This window comes from Podarcis filfolensis (genome assembly GCF_964270895.1).
Source record: "Podarcis filfolensis genome assembly, chromosome: 2".
Classification (NCBI taxonomy): domain Eukaryota; kingdom Metazoa; phylum Chordata; class Lepidosauria; order Squamata; family Lacertidae; genus Podarcis; species Podarcis filfolensis.
This window is the reverse complement of record NC_139605.1, coordinates 92,735,737-92,758,325: the sequence shown is the minus strand read 5'-3', so window position 1 is coordinate 92,758,325 and position 22,589 is coordinate 92,735,737. Positions and strand designations below refer to the sequence as shown.

Sequence of the window (22,589 nt, the reverse complement as noted above, 5' to 3'; positions counted from 1 at the left end):
CTGATAAGTCTCTTGCTTGTGATTTTGAGCTAAGACTCATAATTTCCCTGCAGACTTCATTATGTGAAATTCCCTTTATGATCAACACACTGCTGTCCTCCAAGCAAAGCACTCTAGGTGTTTGAAACAAACAAGGTTATACACTCATGGCTTGTGGCTCTTTCTTTCTCTGTGACCTTTGAATGTTTGCACTGAGATAGCAGTTAAAGCACCAGCATAGGTCAGGCAAATTAATCAAGCTGAATTTGCCAACAGGCTCCCAACACATAGTTTGAGAAGCTTCATGTAAAACAAATTGCCTTAAAATCCAGGGAAAAAATATATTTCAAGGCCATGTCTTCTAACAGTATACTGTGCAGGAGTCGCCAACCTTTTTGAGCCTGTGAACTCATTTACAAATTGGAGAAATGGTTGTGGGCACTGCATGCACGCAATAATAGGTGCCAACTCCTAGGGGCCCAAGCAATTTTGGCCCCCCAAATATTTTTTTGAGGTGGCTGGGCCCCCTCAATATTCAGAGGACGTCACACAATGTCCCTCCAATCCTTTGGAGAAGCTGGTGCCTCTGCACTCACGGCAACCTATTCTATTGGCTACAATAGATTGCTTCATTCAAGCTTAGTTTCCGTGGAGGAAGAGACCTACAAGGGCTATGCTGGTGACCCCTAGTATAGTACAGTCGTACCTTGGAAGTTGAACGGAAGCCTTTCTGGAAGTCTGTTCGACTTCCAAAATGTTTGGAAACCAAAGCACGGCTTCTGCAGCCTGCAAGCCAAGCGGAAGCCGCAGAAGCCCCGTCGGATGTTCAGCTTTCAAAAATAGTTCACAAACCGGAACAGTCGCTTCTGGATTTGCAGCATTTGGGAACCAAAACATTTGAGAACTAAGCTGTTTGAAAACCAAGGTACGACTGTAACATCAATGTAGGAACTTCCCCTATTGACAAAGTACATTAATCTCCTGCACACCTACCCCAACCTCTACTGTGGTGCCTCCCTTCTTTCACAGCTCTAGTATAGGCAGTGGCAGCTGAAGACCACTTCCAACATCAGCTCGCTTCCTCTGGAAGCTGTTCCAAATGAAGGGGAGTGCATGTTTGATTGTGGTGCATTTCTTCATTAAGAGTAGCATGGATCAGCATGAGATTTCCTTCTCTTTCAGGTTACAGTGCTTTACTAAGATATGAAGGCTTTGAAAGCGATTCAAGTCTCGACTTCTGGTGTAACATCTGTGGTCTTGATATCCATCCGGTTGGTTGGTGTGCAACAAGTGGGAAGCCTCTAGTGCCACCTCGATGTACGTAAATCTGACTTTTAAAAGGCTGACCTTTAGTTGAATTTATCTTATGCTCTCTGTGCTGATCCTTTAACTTACATTACATACTCTCTTATGTTAAGTGTAAGTCTGATATCACAACATGTATATCTTTCTCTGTATTTATCATATGAATGGATGTGCTTGCGTCTAACTCACGTTGTTGTCAAAATAGCTAAAAGTACTTCACTATGATAACGTATCTGGATTTCCAGTAAATTCTGAAGACAATAACTTTTTGACATTGTTCATTCAGTGTCTTGCAATACAAATTTTCAAAAGTGGTTAATGTCTGTTCGTTTTTCTGAATCTTGACAGCCATTCAACACAAATACACAAACTGGAAAGCTTTTCTGGTGAAACGACTCACTGGTGCCAAAACTCTTCCTCCTGACTTCTCTCAGAAGGTGAGGCTGGTTTCAAAGAAGACCCTTGTCAGCCTTTTTGACTTATTTATTATAGTACTTACAAAATGCTTTTGAGGATGAATACTCTAAAAACTGTTGCATAAAAAAGTTAAACACTAAAATGCAATATGAAAATCAGAATTGGAGCGGAAAGCAAAAGCTGGCAGCAACAACAAAAAAGCAGCAACAGTTGGACCAGAAACAAAAGTTTAAAAAGCCTAAGTTATGAGACCATCACAGGAAAAGCTCTTTTCCTAGTTGGCAGTCTAAAGTCTGAAAGCGATGGTACCTGTCTTTGTTTACTGATCATAAAACTGGGTGTGGAAAGGGGAACAAAACAGGGGAAAGCGCTCCCTGTGATACTTGTGGGCAATAGCAGATTCACATAGCCATTGTTGTAGATGGGTATTTGCAGAGGTACATATGTTAACGCTGCACGATTATATATTTTCAGGTGTCAGAAAGCATGCAGTATCCCTTTAAGCCTTCTATGAGAGTAGAAGTTGTTGATAAAACTCATCTCTGCCGAACACGGGTAGCAATTGTAGACAGCGTAATTGGAGGCAGGTTAAGATTGGTATATGAAGAAAGCGAAGACAAAACAGATGACTTCTGGTGCCATATGTACAGCCCACTCATACATCCCATTGGTTGGTCTCGGAGTATAGGACATCGGTTCAAAAGATCTGGTAAGCTCCTCTTGTGCAGAGTTTCCCACAAACAAATTAATATATCACATTGATGTTCACGTCAGCTTTCAAGATATGAGAGTTGGACAGAGAAAGATGCTTTGAGGTTTGCTTGCTTTTTAAGCCATGAAGTGGTGTATACATTTTATGGAATAAAAGTATTTTTTAAAAAATTCTTTATTTGGTTTTGGTAGGCGTTTGTATTTTTAAAAGGTCACATGTTTGAAGTAGTAAATTAGAAATCTTCATCTATGGTTTTTCCCCTTTTTCACAGATATTGCCAAGAAACAGGACTCTTATTTTGATGCACCCCCACATTTATTTGCTAAGGTATGATGTTTTGCAAGGAACTTGATTTATAATGGAAGGAATTGTTCATCAGCATTGAAGCTGGAGAAGCAAATAGACTGTGATGCTGACCTGTGTTGCTTCCATTTGTTGCCTCAAAATGTTTCTTTAGGTAAAGGAAGCCGAGTCAAGTGGAGAATGGTTCAAGGAGGGGATGAAATTGGAAGCCATAGATCCATTAAACCTTTCTGCAATATGTGTGGCAACAATTAGAAAGGTAAATATATTAGTTTAATTTTGCTTGTAATTTCCGTTGCTATTGCTCTTAAGTGAATTTTCATTTTGTGTATTTATGTATTTTATTGTGTTTTGTACTTCAATATATAATTAGTTGTTTTGTGATTTTAAACTATTGCAAGGGGGCGGGGAATTATATTAAACAAACAAATCATGTGGTCTGCCTCTGCTCCCTTAACTCATGTTTTTAAGGGATCAGGAGCATTACATAGGTACTGGTTGTAACCAGCATAGTGTTGTACAAAAAATTCAGGAGCCATATGGACAATATTGTTGTTTGCCTTAAAACAGGGTTGCCAAATCAACCAGCAGCTGAATTTCTCTGAAAACTTTTGCTCTTCACTTGCTGGTATTTCCCCACCTTTAAATGACTTTAACGTCTAAATCTTAACTGCTGTTTGTTTGTTTTTTGTTTATCCAGGTATTAGCAGATGGATATCTTATGATTGGGATCGATGGCTCTGAGGCAGCAGATGGGTCTGACTGGTTTTGTTACCATGCCACCTCCCCTTCTATATTCCCCGTTGGTTTCTGTGAAATTAACATGATTGAACTAACTCCACCCCGAGGTATTCATACCTTCTTGTGCATAAATCTGTACATGTCTTGCAAGCCGTGTTATGTGAAATAAATCATTTCTTTTTCCTTAAGCTTGTTTGCAAAAATCATATCCTTCACATCTCTGTTCAAACTCTAGTTTGGAGTTGCCGAACCAATTGTCGTTTAGCAGACAAGTGTTTCATTATTGTTTGCTTAACTATCCTTTGGCTGGCTGGGAATGTTGCAACTCTCTTTTTCTGACTTGGTTCTCCCGTTTGCTTTTTAGTCAGTGCAGAGTAAAGGAGTATAAGAATTGCCACTGCTGTGGCTTGCTGAAGTGGTGTAGATGGGACAAGCAGCTAGGCTAGGTGCATTATGGTTTAATGTCACCTCTTCATTAGTTATTATATCCTCAAAGTAAGTGGCACTCTTCTCACCTGTCTAGGCCAGACTGGCCTAGTAACAGCATATATTCTGCCTAGTTTGATTGATTGCTTCCTGTGATTTCCCCCCTAAAATCTGGGCTCAAGGTCATCCAGTGAATCTGGTTGGCAGGAGATTCAGGATAGGCAAAAGGAAGTACATTTTCGCATGACAATGTGTGAAATTCTCTGCCTGATATGTGAAGGCTACTATCTTAGATAGCTAAGGGAATTGGATAAATTCATGCAGGGTAAAACTGTCAGTGGGTATCAAGGGTTTTTTGCTTTTTTGTTTTGCATTTAAGGTTAGTGGGGTGGCCTCTTATTCAGAGCTCTGTCTGTACATTTGTGGTCCTTTATTGCACTCTGGCACTTCTGCTGAGGGAAGGGCCATGATTCAGTGAGAGATGGCATGTTTTGCATGCAGAGGCTCTAGAGCTGGATTCCAATGTTCTTCACCCCCAGTAAGTGTTCCAACTAGTGTGATCTGGCAGCATCTGGAGGGCCCTTAGTTGAGTCCCTAGCATCAACAGCGAAAGGGATCTCTGATAAGGTAAAAGAGACCTCTATGTGATACCTTGGAGAGCTTTTGGCAAAGTAGACTATGCAGGGCTAGATGGACTGATGATCCCACTTGGGAGGAGTAACTTCATAATTTATTCTAAGAAATGTATACCCTGTCCTTCCATGGTTATCAAACTGCTTGGGGCAGATTGTGTATGTGTGTGAGTGTGTGTCTGTGTCTGTGTCTGTGTACAGATCAGGGCAAATGTTTTTGTGATGCTACTACATAACTGTTAATCCCTTGTAGGTTATGCAAAACTACCTTTCAAATGGTTTGACTACCTCAGGGAAACGGGTTCAGTAGCAGCCCCTGTGAAGTTCTTTAACAAGGTAAGACCAAAATATTTCACAATTGTAGTGTACCTACAATTTGTGGTGCTCATTCCTTTGTTGGCAGCCCCATAGAATCTAGAAAATGTCTTCACATGTAGCTGTTACAGAAAAGCATCTTAACTATAAATAGAAAAGAGTACTGGCAGATAAGTACTTTCAGTAGATTCACCCTGTGGATTTAAGACTAATTAAATGCAATGGTGGTTGAAGAAGGAAAAGAGTTATCCCAGTATTGCAATAGTGGCATTTGAATGCTATATGAACACCTTTAGTTGGAACAGGAATATCATAGCTGGGATGTAGTGAATGCACCCATTTCTGTGCCTCTCTTCCTTGAGGATATGCAACACTGAAAAACTCAGATATTTTATGTCATGTATGCAAGTCTTGTTTTGCATGACCGTACCAAATTAAATTAATTTTTTAAAGAAAAGCTTATTAAATCATTGGTTCCATTCTGAAGCCCACACTTCAGTTTCCAAAAACTGAATATATTAGAGATTCAATTATCAAAAACCTTTCTGTTTAACATGTTACATTAAAGGCTTTCCATTTTCACTTATGCACCACAGTGCTAGGAAATTACAACTGTTGAAAGGGCCACACCCAGATATATCATTTAGGCACTATTGATATGGTATCCTATCCTGTGGTTCGTTCCAGCTTTACCACTACCTTGGGGCTGGATGGCTGTCAGTGGTGGACCTAAGTATGTACCAGATTTTTCTGTTCACTGAAAAACACACAAGGAGCCTATTTAACTAAAGCTTCCATCCCACCTTAAAAGTACCAACTGACAGCTAAAGTAAAGCATAACCAGGTAACTTGACTTGGGATCTCATGAACCCAGTATTTATAGCCAAAGTGAACTAAAGGTCCGGTAGAAAGCTCTAGGAGACCCCAAGTGTTGTGCTGGATCATCTGTTACTACCCTGTTTCCCCGAAAATAAGACAGTGTCATATATTAATTTTTGCTCCCAAAGATGCGCTAGGTCTTATTTTGGGGGGAATGTCTTACTTTTGGGGAAAGACGGTAATTGTGAGTCAACCAGACTCCGTTAGGGCAGAGCGAGCAGCAGGCGGCAACTTGTCCTGGCGGCGGCGCAGGCTCTCTGATTTAAAGAGACCTCATACTGTCTGAACAGCTCTGGCTGCGCTGCGGCCAATCAGTGAGCTGGGTGACGGCATCCGCCACCACGGTCCAGAGGAGCCTTACAGTAGCTTCGGGGGCCTTATATTCCGGGGAGGCCTTATTATCGGGGAGGTCTTATTTTCGGGGGATGCCTTATATTACAGCGAGAGGCAAAACTGGAAGTAGGTCTTATTTTCAGGGGATGTCTTACTTTCGGGGAAACAGGGTACATACCTTGGTAGAATGAGAGTGCTCACAAGTGTAAGGAAATGTACCAGGAGAGAGAAAGGTTCCGTTATGGGAGAGGTGACTGTGAACATGTTTTAATCACAAAACTTTGCTTTTCAAAGCAATATGATGTGCTTGTCTTACATATCTGTTCCAGGAAGTTCCAAACCATGGGTTTCATGTTTCAATGAAGCTGGAGGCTGTGGACCTCATGGAACCTCGCTTAGTATGTGTGGCTACAGTAACTCGTATTATTCACCGTCTGTTGAGGATACATTTTGACGGCTGGGAAGACGAATATGATCAGTGGGTGGATTGTGAATCTCCTGACCTCTACCCTGTAGGATGGTGTCAGCTAACGGGTTACCAACTACAGCCTCCTGCGTCACAATGTAAGTTGCGCTTAATTTCTCTCCGAACTTTCTATAGCTGAAACGTAGCAGACCTCTCTGGTAAAATTTTTCATATCTTTGTTTCTATTTTTAGATTTCAATCTATTTTCTGCCAGGTTACCAGCTAGTGCAAGGGTGTAGTCTGGGCAATCGGCTTGGACTTACACAATGCCATTTGCTTAATACTCCAGAGCTCAATCCGTTTTGCTCTGTAGTCAGTAGTACTTCAGGGTGTTTGTCTTATTCTGTCCCTGATCACCACTGATATTTGGAAGGCAAATAAGAAAGCAAGTTGCTTTTAATGCAGTATTATTGGGAATACTGTATGGTCATGTAGATTAGCAAGTAATTTTGCATTTATTCCTTTAATTAACTAATTTCTTACCTGCCCCTCAAGGTAGTTCACAAATATACAATAAAGAGATAAACATTGTATGTGTTTGCATTGTTACTATATTTTTATCCTATTGTTCTGACTTTTGGTTTATTTCTCTGGTTCATTGCAGTCTTTTAATGATGCCCTTACAATGATCAGTTATAGTAGAGTCATATAACAGGCTTAGCAGCTTGACTCTATTAGTTATCAGTTGTACTGAGCATATTTTAAAAGGCAGAATGGCTCTGATTGGTCCAGATGGTGTGCATTTTGTATGGTAAAATGATTTTACACGTGAAAGTATTAATCATTCCTGACTTGGGGGAATGATTCTATGTTGTTTACAACCCTGCAACACAGTTGTTAATTCACATCTGGATCATTTTGCTTCCTATCATGTTATAATCACTTTGTCAAATGCAGGATCAAATAATGTGATATTAAAAGAAATGAGGGCCTCTGTCTAAAATTTCAAGAATATTCTGCAGTTTCAAGAGGCACAGGGCTAGAATTATACTGAATATAGGTGCTGCTGTCCACGAGGCTTCTGAAACACAAAGCACACAAAAAGGTGTTTAAATTCACTTTCTTTTTAAAAACATATATTTCAGCATCAAGAGATGGTCAGTCAAGCTCGTCAAAGCAGAAGAAAAAGTCAAAGTCACAACAATACAAAGGACACAAGAAAAGTGGGTAACAGAAATTATTTGTTTTTACCTTCTTGCTGCAAAACTGCCTTTTTCTCTCAGGAAAAGTGATGGTTGCAAATGATGCTTTCTGTTGAAATGTTTTTCAAGCTTAAAGTGCATTATGGCACAAGGAAAACTTTTTAAATTGAGTATTTTTTTTGTCACGTGAAATAAAATAAAGTGCAAATATAAGTATTTTTTTAAAGCAAACTCTAATATCTTGGTTTCAGTTTTAGGTCCTTTCATAGAAAACTTTTTCTCTCCAGAATAAGAGATTGATTAATTTTTGTTTAGGGTAATACTGTCATCTTCACCAAGATAAGATAGATGATATATTTTATTAAGCCATGTTGTTCATAGAACTAAAAATTAATGCTTTTTTTAGATTCACATAGAACAGGCATAGGCAAACTCGGCCCTCCAGATGTTTTGGGACTACAACTCCTATCGCCGCATCAAGCAGTTGGTCCCTTACCTTTCCCGCCCCGACCTGGCCACAGTGATCCATGCGACGGTCATCTCCAGGCTTGACTACTGTAATTCGCTCTACGCGGGGCTGCCCTTGAAGCTGTCCCAGAAACTCCAGCGGGTACAGAATGCTGCAGCGAGGCTCCTCACGGGGTCTCTGCCATGGGAGCATATTCACCCAGTGCTTTTCAAGCTGCACTGGCTCCCGGTGGAGTACAGGGTCAGATTTAAGGTGCTGCTTTTGACCTTTAAAGCCCTTCACGGCCTAGGACCCTCGTACCTATGGGACCGCCTCTCCTGGTATGCCCCACGGAGAGCCTCAAGGTCCATAAATAACAACACTCTAGTGGTCCCAGGCCCTAAGGAAGTTAGATTGGCCTCAACCAGAGCCAGGGCCTTTTCAACTCTGGCTCCGGCCTGGTGGAACGCCCTGCCTCATGAGACCAGGGCCCTGCAGGATCTGATTTCTTTCCGCACAGCCTGTAAGACAGAGTTGTTCCACCTGGCCTTTGGCTTGGAGCCAATTTGATTCCCTCCCTCCCTCTCTTTCTTTTTTCTTTTCCTTCTCCTCCTGCGATGAGGCTACATTTTAATATTTTAATGTTCCATTATTTTAATGTTGTATTTTATTTTTGTTTTTAAGTTGTAATCATTCATCTTGTTTTTATTATTGCTTGTAAGCTGCTCTGAGCCCGGCCTTGGCTGGGGAGGGCGGGGTATAAATAAAAAATTATTATTATTATTATTATTATTATTATTATTATTATTATTATTATTCCTGACCACTGGTCCTGTTAGCTAGGGATGATGGGAGTTGTAGTCCCAAAACATCTGGAGGGCCGAGTTTGCCTACGCCTGACATAGAATTAATTTCAATCTAAAGTTAGAGAATACTGTAATCGGTTATAATAAGTATACAGAGTAAAGTGAGGGTGAGTGTAGAAACAGAAATGAAGAATTATTTTTTGAAGTGAGAGTTTAGAAAAGAACTTTAGCATAGAATGTTTTATTGCGTGTCTTGACCATTATAAGGTTAAGTTGGCATTCTTTATATTTTGCTCGATTGGTTTTCATGCTGGTATTTTCATCTGAAAGATGACAGCTTTTTGTGGCTACAGGAGCTGGCAAGATTGATCCATAGAGTTAATACCTATGGAGGGTCTGAAACACTGGAAAGACTTCCTTGCGTAGGGAAGTGTAATGAAATTGTACTATATTTTAGCCAAATTAGATTTTATTTTGGACAGGCACACATTACAGCTGAGCTGTTAAGTTTCTCTTAATGGCTCAGCCTACATGGAACTTTGAATTTAGTTCCAGGCAGTGTAGATCATTAGAATTGAAATGAAATCCATTGTACAATGTATTCCTTTGTATTTTTATTCTGAAGCAAGTCCCACAGGCCTGGTTCAGATACCTGGTTTACAGTTTGCTAAACCATGATTTTTAGGAGCTGGAAACAAGTGATGGAACCACCCCCTCGCACCTTTGACATCTTCCTTCCACCTTGCTTACACTCTGGTTTAATAAAACCATAGTTAATAGTTACGTCCAAAACAGGAAACTGTGGTTTAATGTTAATTTTACCAATAAGGATTTTAAACTCTGAAGTTGGTTTAAGATCCTTGTTGGTAAATCAGTATTAAACCACAGTTCCCCATTTTGGAAACTGCAGAGAATGTTGGTTTGATTAAACTAGGATGCAAGTGATGAGGAAGGAACATGTGATCTCAGTGCTTGTTCCCATTGCTAAACTGGATTAGTAAGCTTGGGAGCAGAACATACAAACCAGTGGATAGCCTTACCTGAGTGTGTTTGGGATTGTAGCCTCAGCCAAATTCCTTCTGAAATCCCAAGTTTCCCACTTATATTAACAAACGGAGAGCATGACCAGTCCATTGTATCTGGAGCAGGTACGAGCGTGTGTGAGTTGAATGGGGATGGGGAGAAAGGTGAATCCTGGTGCATTTGCAAACATACTGTATCTTGCCCTGTAGAACTGGCACATTCTTTAGACTGAATTCTGTTCTTTTATTGGGAAATGGAATGTTTCTTCTTTTTGGATTTCCAGAAAGGCTCAAACACCGGCAGTTTGGATCCCGCAACGGGGTGAGCTCCCATTGCTCAATCCCTGATCATGCCCACCTAGCAGTTCAAAAGCACATCAAAGTGCAAGTAGATAAATAGGTACCGCTCCGGCGGGAAGGTAAACGGCGTTTCCATGCGCTGCTCTGGTTTGCCAGAAGCGGCTTGGTCATGCTGGCCACATGACCTGGAAGCTGTACGCCGGCTCCCTCGGCCAATAAAGCGAGATTAGCACCGCAACCCCAGAGTCGTCCACGGCTGGACCCAATGGTCAGGGGTCCCTTTACCTTACAAATATTTTAACTCTCTCTTTCCCCTTTTTCATGACAGTTAATGCATAGTCATTAATTCCAATAATGAAGCTCCTTAGCGTTGCTTTAGAGTTAGACAAATTGTAAATTCACAGAAGGCTATAGACATTTTCAAAGTAATAAGGCTCGGACAAAACCTGTTTGCTAAAAATGAGACGCTAAAATGATGTTGGAGCTTGTTACTCCTTCTGCATCTTTCTTAGCTCAACCCTTAATTTAAAAAACTCTTCTGAGATGGAGGAACTAACAACCATGGAGACTATTGTGGAGCAAGCCTCTTGTTTTATCCTCTTTGTTTGTTTTTGGCTTTGTTCTATGGCGATTTTCTCCTTTGATCTGACCCCATTAAAAAAAACTAATATCTTGGAGCCTTAGGTGAAGTTCAGCTAAAATGCTTTATTTTATGTGGCAGGACCTAACTCCTTGAATGTGTATTATTTGATAGCGAACTAAAAGGAAAGTTATTAATCTGCCTCTGTTTATTATGAGATGGAAATAACTAGTCTGATTAGTCCTACTGTATATTGATTTTCTGCCCTGACTCTTGGCATTTTAAGTTGAAGAAAGCTTTATTTATTTACCATGCTTTAACTGTAGGAAGCTGTAAACCAATGAAGCTGGATTAATTCACGACAGTGCCTTCTTCTTACAAGCATCTAGTAGTCATATTTATTATATTTATATTAAAAATTATAAGCTGCTTTTTAGCCAAAGAGGCCTCAAAGCAGTGTACAACAGCTACATAATGCAATAAGCAATTTCAAAAATAAATAAATAAAAGGAATTTACACTTTCTTCCAATGGCTGCTTAGTTCACTTGGGAATATTAGTACATACAAGGTGAGGGGTTTAGGACTTTCATGAACTTTAGTACTTTTTAATGCTGACCAAAAAAACACTAGCTGTTTTAGATTGTAATGATGAAGCCTTTTTGCTTATACCACCTATGTCTGAGAAGTAGACAAAATGACAAAATGAATTGACAAAATGAATTGTACTAATCTAGCAAGCATACAGTGAGAATATTTTGTATTGGAATGTCGTTACCAATTGAGAGTACCACCTTTACAAAGCACAGCTTCCTGGAATTGGGAGAATATTCTACTCTCTTGGATACCCTCATCACCTGGCTCAGAAGGCACGTGTAGCATCTGCCAAGCTGATCCTGACTTTGATTATTAGGATGCAGCAGCTACTACCGTTTTCTGTTTTCTCCTGTTTCTCCCCTCGCCCCAAGCCCAATTCCCAAATTTAAGCCGGACAGAGGGAGCGAGAAAGCAAAGCGCTTGCCAGTCTCTGCTCATTAATGTGCCCATGGCAAGAAACTGTGACACCTACCACCAGATAAGCACACAAGTACTTTGGCATGTCTTTGGTCAGTTTGGAAAGCCAGATGCTTAAAACCAGGAAGGGAGGTGAAGTGATGCTTTTAGGGCAGGCTTCCTCAACCTCGGCCCTCCAGATGTTTTTGGCCTACAACTCCCATGATCCCCAGCTAGCAGGACCAGTGGCCAGGGATGATGGGAATTGTAGTCTCAAAACATATGGAGGGCCGAGGTTGAGGAAGCCTGTTTTAGGGTTTGTGAAGGAAAAAGCAGCATTCATACCTGTTGGCCAGATGAGTGCTTCAGGCAAGCCAGCGCTGCACATAGACTCATATGTACTGGTAGAACAAGGCGGCTTCCACTTTAAGCCTGCCAAAGAAGTTCATTCCAGGAGAAGCCAGTTCAAGGGTAGAGTGAGTATTTTCACACTTAGGTGGAGATGCCCAGACAGGGGCTGAAGTGAGTTTACAGAGATTACCCCTCCCAAGGTTCCGAGATAGGAGGTTCTGAGAGCTCAGAGTTCCATAGCTGGAACCCAGGTAGGATAAGATGGCCTGTGGAGATGGGTCCAGGACATGATAGTGCTAGGAATTGTGCTCCCTATCACAATTTAGTTCTTTTTAAGGTAGTAACCAGGTGAAAGGTAAATGTCCAGACTCTTAAGGCTTCTAAACATCTTCCAGACCCTCATCCTTTAAATCTTTATTCAAGCTGGGATGAGTGAGAGAGAGTACATGCCTAAAGCCCCACTACGCTTTAGACCACGGCTGGTGACAGCTCCTTGTGGAGAATCTGTAAGAAAACAGCTGTGGGGCCGTGACTTGCACGGGGGTGTCTATATTGCTTAGCTCCCCATTGTAGTCTTGGTCTGGATTTCGCTTCTCTGCATCAATGGGAGTTTCCCTCTCAGTGCAAATAGCAGCCTAATCATTCATGCATTTAATGAACGCGTGAAGAATCTCACATCCATTTTGGTGTTGTGTGTTGAGAAAATAAAGGACCTATTTGAGCAAAATGCAGAAATCTGCAGTAGTTCAGTAGCTACTGTAATATTCTTGTCTTCAACCTTCCATGGCAGAAGCTTGAAATACAAATTACTTTAGGTAGAACATGACAGTTCACAAAGAGCCTCAGTAGCTTTTTTCCAACTTGGCAGAGGTTTTTTCCAACTTGGCAGAGGTTATATTAGCATGAAACATACTGCAGTGAGTTTAATACTAAAAGTGCTATAAAATGGAGCCCATTCTAGTAATACAACATGGAAAATAGAATACCCACCTGCCACACTTTGGGTGGAAATGATGTGTGTTCCCAGAAGTTGGGACCACGCTTTTTTGGTTCTCCAAGCATTTTTGCATGAAAACACTTGTTAGTCAAGGGCATCACAGAATATTCAGATGCTATCATATTATTCGTTTTTCTCATATTAGTGTGCTGTAGTAGCTGCTGTACATTTTTATTTACATATCCATTCATGATCTGAGAGATGTTGCCTCTCAGAATCATTGACTGATGAGTCCTGCCTTCTGAGTCAAGTCAGAGAGGGTCACTTCCATAGAGGGAAGCTTCTTCCACCGATTGAAGCAGGAATTCATAGGTAAGATCTTACCACCACCTACACAGAAATTATTCAGTAAACATAGCTTCTCAGGGTTATTTTTTGAAATTTCAATACATTTGCCCCATGATTTTTGGGTGGCAAATCTGCATTTTTTTATGGAGCAGCTCTTCAGATTGGTCATGTAGGCACTCTTTACTTATCAAGAGACAAGGGATTAGAGGTATCGTAGAAAGTAGTTTTTTGTATAGCAGAGCATGTGCTTAATTGGTGTGACTTTAATTATGTATGAAAACCCTTAGTTTGCAGGTTTTACACATAAGTTAGCCTGTGATTTTAAATTTTTACTGAAGAGTAAACCCAGAGGTGAGGTGAGCAATATGAAACCACCAATTTTTTCACTAACAAATTTGCTTTTAAGGGTATTTCTTCCATAAAGAGAGTATTAAATTTAAGGTGATTCCTGAAAATGTGTTGTCATAGGAGGATGTTTCATAGAGTTCTGTGGCTCTGCCATGAGTCACCAGCATCACTTTCCAAAATAATTCCTTTGGCTGTAGTTAACGAAGATCTGGGCATGCACCGAGGTGTCCATAAGTCCAGTGAGCACCAACTGGAGGCCTTTCTCAGTGAGCGATTAGTCTTGAGTTGCTTTAACACACTTTGATCTAAGTGTTTTACTTTAGTTTGACTTGATGTTTAGAGAGGAAGATACCAGTTGGGAAGAAGCCTGTCAGTTTGTCGAGCGTCCCCATGACAGGTGGGGTGCGGAGGAGCTTCTCTGGTGATGAAGAGTTGACTCCTCCTCAGTATCGAACCCTTCCAGCACAGACAGCCCCGGAGGCCTGCCAGCCTCCCAGGACTAGCAGAGAGTTCAGTCCCAGCCTCAAAACAGGTAATTGGTCATGTAAAAAAAAATTCGCTTATTAATGGAGGGCAAAATTGATTGAGGGTCAAGCATGGTCAGGCATGAAACATGCTGACTCATTGCCGCCCTCACTTTTCATTTAAAAATAGAAAGAACATCCATTTCCTCCAGTATTTGCATCAGCCCATGAGCCCATCTCATTGAATTAATCACAAGTGTTGAGTCCCTGTTTTTTCCTGCTGCTTCAGAACTCAGCAAATCTCTTCAAAATGAACTAAATGGAAGTGCTTTCAATGTACATATTGAAACGAAGTGAATAAGTGCCAATAGATTTCAGTTATCACTGGATATTATTTTATATCCTGGATGTCATATCCAAAAATAATCAATGGTCACCCTAAAAAAAAAAAAGAGGGAAACTAGTTTTGGAAGATTTTAAAAACATCACCCCCCAAAACTTAATAGACCTCTGTCAACAGCTTGCCATATTTTTCTTTAAGCTGAAAACAGATTTCAAAATGAGAAACACTCTCATTTATATGTTCCCAAAATAAGTCCCTGTTGTGTGTTACTATTCTGATTATCATTCTGACACAACGAACAGGAGAAAATGAGCAGAATGAAAGGGATTGAGTCACACTTGAGATCAAAGCAATTTACTCTCAACAGTGTTTAGTGTGGAAATAGGTGCTTATTTAGTCTGAAGTAGATGGCTGCCTCTAAGAAAATGCAGGAGCTTATATTGTCAGTCTAATTCAGAGCTCCACTATGGAGAACTCCCCCACTTACTAGTACCTTACTGAACTTAATAGTGGAAAGGGTAGCACTGCATGTGCAAAGGATACTGGCAGGCTCATTAAAGTCTTGTCAATGTCCATATTTAGGTTGAAACAAAATGGTGCCCACTTGGAAAGGTTATAAAATATGCTAGGTTTCAACTCTAGAAATATAAACAAGTTGGGTCTGCTCCCCTTCCTTGTGAAGTCTAACTAATGCAGAAATCTGGCTAGATTGGGAGGTTCTTTTCTGGACATAACCCAATTTGGACTTCACCAGAATCTATTGTAGGATCTTTCCTGTTCCAGAAGGGGCTTTGCAATTTTCAGGCTTGGCCACAGATGCATATTGTCATGTACCTGTGGAATGATTGGTATGTTCCTGTGCATAAAGGCCACTGCAAAGGCTGCAGTTTGCTTGACATGAGTCAGTCTTTGCCTGCCAGCACCAAACAGCTGTTCTGGTATTGAGCAGGAAAGGTCCCATTTACACCATGCAGCGGGTTGCAGCGTGCACAGGGTCTCTGAACAGCGAGGAACCAAAAATCTGCAAAGCCACTCAGTTTTACCTTCTTCTGCTGGGGTGAACAAATTGAGGATTTGATTTATTTATCAAATTTCTCCTCACCTAGCCCTAGCTTTAACTATTCCTTCTTCTCGGATAGTTGTAACCATTGGAGCACATACTTACTACAGTTGTTGGTTAGAGAAAAAATGTTCCACATCTCACAAACAGGAATGAAGTGTCTTTTCCCAGTAAGCATACTGAAGACCTATGGTATATTTAAAACAATAGGCAGAAAGCCAAGCGCAGCTCATTATACATCCTCATTTTTCGGTCATTACAACATCTCTATACAGATGCATTGTTCAGTGGTAACTCACCTCACTACTTAAAAGCTGGTCTTGTTTCCTTGAGTGTTCACACTACTAACGTTGTTTGTGTTTTATATGTTAAGAATTGTAAAACTGGTTGCATTTTTTCAGCACTGGAAACATAAAACCTTTAGGTAATTTTTGAGAGACTGGTCTCTTGGAGAACATGCAATGTCCCATTTTTATGAGTCCCATTTTTATACATACAGTGTTAATTTATTTGACGTGGGGTCTACAATGCACTGAATTTCCAAGGTTCCAAGGGTAGTGGGCTGGGGGGTGATGGGGAATGCTACAGGACCTCAGTGAGTTTACAAAAATTCAGAAGAAACTTGCATATATCTGCTACCTGCTTGCCTTCTGAGAACTCTCCATGTTTACCCTAACCAATAAAATATCAGAGTCCCATATATCTCCTTGTATTGTACTGTATATGTAGGAGCCAGGCCCGGCTGTGTGGCTTTTTGAGATGGCTTTTCTTTTTGCAATATGCCCTTTTCTAATCCTTCGGATGAAATGCTTTATTTGTGCCACTGTCTCAGGCATGTTGAAAGATCAGAAAACAGGTATTTGATGATAGGGATGAAATTAGCCTCTATGCTTCCTTCCATCAATTACTAAGGGTAGTGCCAGAATACCAGCTTACTTTGAACTGTAACTGGAATTTCACTACTGGGATATACATGTGAGAGGTCCATTTTCAATATGAAATAATGATGTGATGATGAAAAAGCATGCTCCCACCACCCTTTTTTGGTGCAGCTATTAAGAGCATTGAAGCATAGCTCCATAATGAATTTTGTAACCTTAAATTTAGGTCCTCTTGCCAAATAGAAATAACTAGAATGAACTGAACAAAATATTTCCTGTGGTGTAAGATGAAAATTGAGAGCATTATAATGAGCAACCAGACCTCATTATCATGCATGATATTTTCTACCTTTAATTAACTCCTGTAGCTGCAGCTGAGTTATTTTCTTCATGTTCCTGAGGAAGTGCCTTGACTCCAATTGCTACTGCACTAATAGAAAGAAAAATATCTCTTTCCCACCAACGCTATTGCCATTTTGTAAATCGTCAGTATTTTTGTATTGAAGTTAAGAGAAATAAAACTGGAGCTTGAAGCAAATGATATTGTTTACTGAGCTCTTGCATAAAATAAATAGGTTGCTTGCTCTTCTGTAACTCCATCCTAGTTACTGCCTTTATTAGAAAGATGAAATAGCTATATAATGGTAATGGGGAAATGATTGATGCCCCTGATGGTAGTGACCCGTGAATAAAATACTCTCTGAAAAACTGCACAAACTTGTTTGATAACTGGACCATCTACATATTTGTAGCAAATCATCATGAAGTTTTGAGCAGGCTTAAGTGGCTTGAGAGACCCTGACACTTGGATGTGTTTTTCCCAGGTGGCTTAGCTTTGGGGACTCCTTTATACCCCCATAAGGTATATGTAATTGAAGAATCCCAAAGCAAAAGAATCCTAAAAGGGATTTACTGTTGGCCTTGGTACACTGCCCAGAGAGTTATTGTACCCAAAGATTCCCAGCGTTTCAAAAGTGTTCTGCAATTGGCATGGAAGTGATTGCCCTTTTGAGACCTAAAGCCTTTGTAGACATGTTGGACATGTGGTCCTTTCTTCGGGGTCATTGTGACCCCAAAGTCCAGCTGCTCTCAGTCTTTGATTGTTATGGAATAGAACATGAGACAATTTCAGTCCACTTTCATTCCCCATTTGATCCTCCATGAAGTTCCCTCTCCTTGAGAGAGTTCAAAGCCACTCCACTTGTAGGGGTAGATACAGCAGGTGGGTTACGCCTGTACAGTCTGCCAAAATGTACGGGTGGAAAAAGAGTTCAGCAGTCTGTGATTACTAAAAGTGACATACAAGTGTCCTAGGAATTGGGGGGGGGGCAGGGAGAGAAATGAATTGAGTAAATATTTATTTTGCATGTTGTAGAATGTGTATCATTCTAATGTCATGTTTTAATATTTAAACTTTTTAAATTTTATTTAGCAGAGGAATGTGAGTCAGCAAGGAAGATGAGATAGAACCATACTAAGAGCGAAACCAAGTGACCTCTGTTTTAGTAAGGTTCCAAGTAGCAACAGGTTGTACTTTTGAGACTGCATTACAACATGCTCCTTTGCACTTTCCAAAGACTATTTATGTCAATGTTTGTAAAGTAAGCTGCAATATTGGATCCGAGCAAAAAAAACAACAACTGAACTTGCCATCTTGTCATCAAAAGCTGCCTGTAATGGATGCTTCAGAAGAAGCATAAAAGAAAAAAGCAGTTATAGTATATTCTTTTCCCACATCAGTCCCTTTTGCCAGCCAGAGCCTTGGATTATTTTTATTAATCTTTTAGTTATTTCATGATCAGTTACTTGGCTCTTTTGGGTATTGTCTTTCTTATTAAAGGCTGTATATGTCTTGTTTGCTACTTTAGTCAGTGTCAACAGTTTTTATGCAGCTGTCTATGTGACTGTTATATCACATTTTTAACGGAAGAGACTCTCTTTAAAAAAACCCTTCTCTGCACCATATTTGTTTCCTTTGCGTCAGATATAGCACACCTTCACCATACCATAGAATCATGGAGCTGGAAGGGAACCAGGGGCCATCTAGTTCAGCCCCCTGCAATGCAGGAATTTGGCTAAAGCATCCATGACAGTTGGCCATGTTTTGCTGGTTTGCCAGTATCAAAACAATAAACAGCAGTACAATTAGTGCATTGAACTGTAAAATATCTACCATATATTTCTCTCTATAGGACGCACCCGACCATAGGACGCACCTTGTTTTAGAGGGGGAGAACAAGAAAAAAAATTCTCCACCTCTGTGCTCAGCGCCCCTTCAGCGAAGCGGCAGGAGAAATGGAGCCCCTTCCATTTCTCCACACGCTTGGCTGAAGGGGCACTGCGCAGCTCTCCCTCTCTGCTGAAGCCAGGAGAGTCTTGCTCTCCCGGCTTCAGCAAAAGGAACCCGAAGCATTCAGAGCGCAGCGGGACCTCCCGCTGCGCTCTGCAGGCTTCAGGCGGCTATCTCTGAAGCCTTTGGAGCGCAGCGCGAGGTCCCGCGAGAGGGGTCGGTGCGCACTGACCTCTCTTTCTCTCCAGGCTTTAGCGAAAGCAACGCAAAGCCTCCGGAGCGCAGAGGAAGCGCTCCCTCTGCACTTCGGAGGCTTCGCATTGCTATTGCTGAAGCCAAGGAGCCTGCATTCGCTCCATAGGACGCACACACATCTCCCCTTAATTTTTGGAGGGGAAGAAGTGCGCCCTATAGAGCAAAAAATCCGGTATGTCAAATATCCATAGATGGTTGGCAATATGTACAGCAGTCTTTTAAATTGACTGTACTTCCTTTGAGGTCTTTTGAAAGTGTTAACTAGGGGATTGAACTTGGAACTGGATCTGCCAATGGACATGATCCCATAAGCCCCGCTCCCGTAGACCAATTTTGACTATTGAGTAGGAACACCCAGGGGTGTAACGTGGTGGTAGTGGTGGGCTGCCAGGGCGATGGCCCCAGGCACATTTTTCCAGGGGGCACTGATCACACCGCCCTGCCAGCCCTGCACCACTTTGCAAGGCTGGGATCTGATCTGAATGTTTCACCGGGCAATTCATTCAGATCAGCTCCCAGCCTCACAAAGCGGCACAAGGCTGGCGTCACTCCACCAGCATCTGCTGTTTATAGCCACTGCTCCTGCTCTTCTTCACAGACACACAAGGACTACCTGCATGAAGCTTGTGGTCTACTTGGTAGTCTGGGGACCACAGTTTCAGAACTCCTCAACTAATCTGTATGGGGGAGATGTAGAGTATACTCTTTATTTCTAGCATGCTAGTTCAAACTTAACAACTTTAAAAAAAACAGTGTAGGAGGGAGTACTAAAACATATAACCCTAGCATTGGAGATGATATTATAATCTGAACAGGCCTTTATTCTGAATTTGTAGAGAGGCTTGTGTCAAAAGGCAGCTCTGATAAATTCTTCCAGTTTCTCTCTTCCACTACAGACTATTCCATACTCTTCTAGACAGAAGTGGTTGGGACAGTGTAGGGTTTGTTTTGCAGGAGGTAGCCAGAAATCCCCATTGTGCAAGCAGAGTTCCACTTTTTCTTCTTTGGATAAAAACTTAAGAATGTCACTTGAATCACAAAAATTCAAGAGCAATATAATCCTTTAAGTAATTCATGTTATCCTATTGGTATAATAATCAATTTGCATTCCATACATTTTGACAAAAGCATTAACAAATTACATTACAAACCAGGTGATTGTATCTCATATTCCAAAAATAATGAAAATGTGAGTCTACTTTTTCATAAAAACACTTCATTTGCATCCTCAGGGAATGCGTTAATTTCCCCATTATTACTTCCAATTGTAAAACTTGCAAAGTACATTCAGTGGATGCACCTTGGAAATTTAAAGTGGCGGAGTAAATTGTTGTAGGGAACGTCATACAACTTCACAGAGAGGTATGAAAAATAAAAGTTTATTTTTGAAAAAGTAAGGCCACCACAGTTTGGTAAGAGGCAAATTGGCATATAATGGCAAATTGCCATTAAAATGAAATCCAAAGTAATGGCAAAAAGGCAGCAAATGCTGTTTTGAATTACTTTTTAAAGATATTACTATTAAAACTGGCATACCCCAATTTAGCAAGGGTGATCTGGACGGAAGCAGATCTCCCGGTTCCAATCACTCTCCTACATGCAAAAGGGGGCTGTGCTAGGTGAAAAGCAAAGGTCCTCATGCAACTATACCGAGTGTGGAACCTCTGACCTAGGGGTTAAATGAGGCTCTCCCTAGGCAACACCCCTAAAGGCCTTGTGCTTTTGCCTGGCTGGAGTGTACCCTACTATACAAAGACAAAGGTCACATCCACTGCATCGCCCAAAACTGGCATGCAACACCCCAGAGCTACACCTATGGAGATCCATGTCAGATCAGGGGTGTGTGTGTGGTTGTGTTCACCTGCCAAACAGAGGAGGGCAACTTTTCAGGCTGACTCCACCATCCATCTCTTTATGGAGATACATGTGTGTTCCGTGTGGCGATTTGTGGGTCTGAGCCACTGTGTGCAACATGAAGGAGGCAATGCTGCTGCCTTATTCAGTCTAAATTGAGGCTCTTTGTAGAAGACTAACGCTCAATCATTCGGTCCCAGCTCCTGCCCACCTAGCAGTTCGAAAGCACTCCTAAGTGCAAGTAGATAAATAGGTACCGCTTTATAGCGGGAAGGTAAACGGCGTTTCCGTGTGCTGCGCTGGTGCAGGCTTGCCAGAACAGCTTCGTCACGCTGGCCACGTGACCCAGAAGTGTCTGCGGACAGCGCTGGCCCCCGGCCTCTTAAGCGAGATGGGCGCGCAACCCCAGAGTCGGTCACGACTGGCCCATACGGGCAGGGGTACCTTTACCTTTACCTTAACGCTCAAGCTCTGGCGATGCCATTTTAAGAAGGGAGCAAGCAAATCTAAGAGGACTTGGATCTAGGAATCAAAATGTGAGGGATGGCTGAAAAAAGTAGAACCTAGGGAAAACGTGGGTAATACTCCTAGAAAAATACATAATAATACAGGGTGATTCATCATGAAGTCTACAGTTCCCATTCACTATAAATGGAAACTGTATACTTCATGATGAATCACCCTGTACTTTTTAAATATATGAAAGGCTGTCATAATTAACATAGAATGTAGGAGGATATTTAACTGTGTGACCAAAATGGCTGCTGTCGAGTGAATGATTCTGCTTGTTCTGTTGATGTCATGAAAAGTGTTTGTTATGGGTCTGAGCAATCATCTACCAAGATCAGTATCTTGGGTTTAGGCCCAGCGCTCACTGAGGTGGTAAACTCTCGCTGAGATGTAGTACTTCAGACCATAGGTGGGGACCTGAATGCTCACTCTCTCTCTATATATATATTATACAGAAAACTAGGAGAAGGAATCTAGCCTAGCTTCTCCCTAATTTGCTGGATTTCTGTGTGCAAGGAATCTTCCTTAAAACTAGGGAGGTTTTTGCTGTTGAGCAGAACAAATGATTCAGCTGTTTATCATGGGTCCATGCACGTTTTGGCTTAGTCACGACCCTTATGTAATATGTACAGTATTTCAACCTTCTTGAAACCTCTGTGTAATTGTGATTGTGTCCCACTTTGAATCCTATATAAAACTATCACTGGGGTGAAAACACAGGATTCTGGGACTGGATTCTGCGTTGCCTGTGTGGTTTTGCAACATTCCCATCACATTCTTCATCAAGCAGCCTGAACACTGCTGTACCTAACGTCCCCTATATTTAAATTTCACTTAATTCCTGTCTATTTGAAAAGAAATTCCTTATTTGTAATTATTGCAATTGTATGTGTTCAAGCGGGGGTGGGTACCATTTTAGCAGCTGGGAGATTATGTGAGAAAAGTTAACACATTTTTAAAAATTGTGCCTTCACCAATGAAAAGTACAATTTCAGAATTTTTTTTTTTACTAGTAAGCAGATTTGTGCACATTTAATAAACTGAAACATCCAGTCAATCAACTTTTTAAAAGTTGGGCAACGGCACAAATAGCTTAGCTTGTAGGAGCTTGACAAAACATTTTCCTCCAATAAGTATTGTTTCTCATCCTG

General features: G+C 41.1%; 1 protein-coding gene across 13 annotated transcripts in view; it reads left to right on the top strand.

The window, feature by feature from the left end:
* Positions 1 to 22,589, top strand: part of MBTD1 (mbt domain containing 1) — a 129,145-nt gene that overhangs the window by 101,670 nt on the left and 4,886 nt on the right. For 6 of the 13 annotated variants that reach the window (XM_083598156.1, XM_083598160.1, XM_083598155.1 and 3 more), the window contains 10 exons: positions 1,162 to 1,296; positions 1,633 to 1,721; positions 2,176 to 2,410; positions 2,685 to 2,740; positions 2,871 to 2,975; positions 3,417 to 3,564; positions 4,769 to 4,851; positions 6,372 to 6,606; positions 7,594 to 7,671; positions 14,122 to 14,313. In XM_083598156.1, the coding sequence (XP_083454282.1) occupies positions 1,162 to 1,296; positions 1,633 to 1,721; positions 2,176 to 2,410; positions 2,685 to 2,740; positions 2,871 to 2,975; positions 3,417 to 3,564; positions 4,769 to 4,851; positions 6,372 to 6,606; positions 7,594 to 7,671; positions 14,122 to 14,313 (1,356 nt within the window). Of the gene's footprint in view, positions 1 to 1,161; positions 1,297 to 1,632; positions 1,722 to 2,175; positions 2,411 to 2,684; positions 2,741 to 2,870; positions 2,976 to 3,416; positions 3,565 to 4,768; positions 4,852 to 6,371; positions 6,607 to 7,593; positions 7,672 to 14,121; positions 14,314 to 17,961; positions 18,397 to 22,589 lie in introns of those variants that run through there. The other 7 variants (XM_083598152.1, XM_083598151.1, XM_083598150.1 and 4 more) reach the window with 4 other exon arrangements.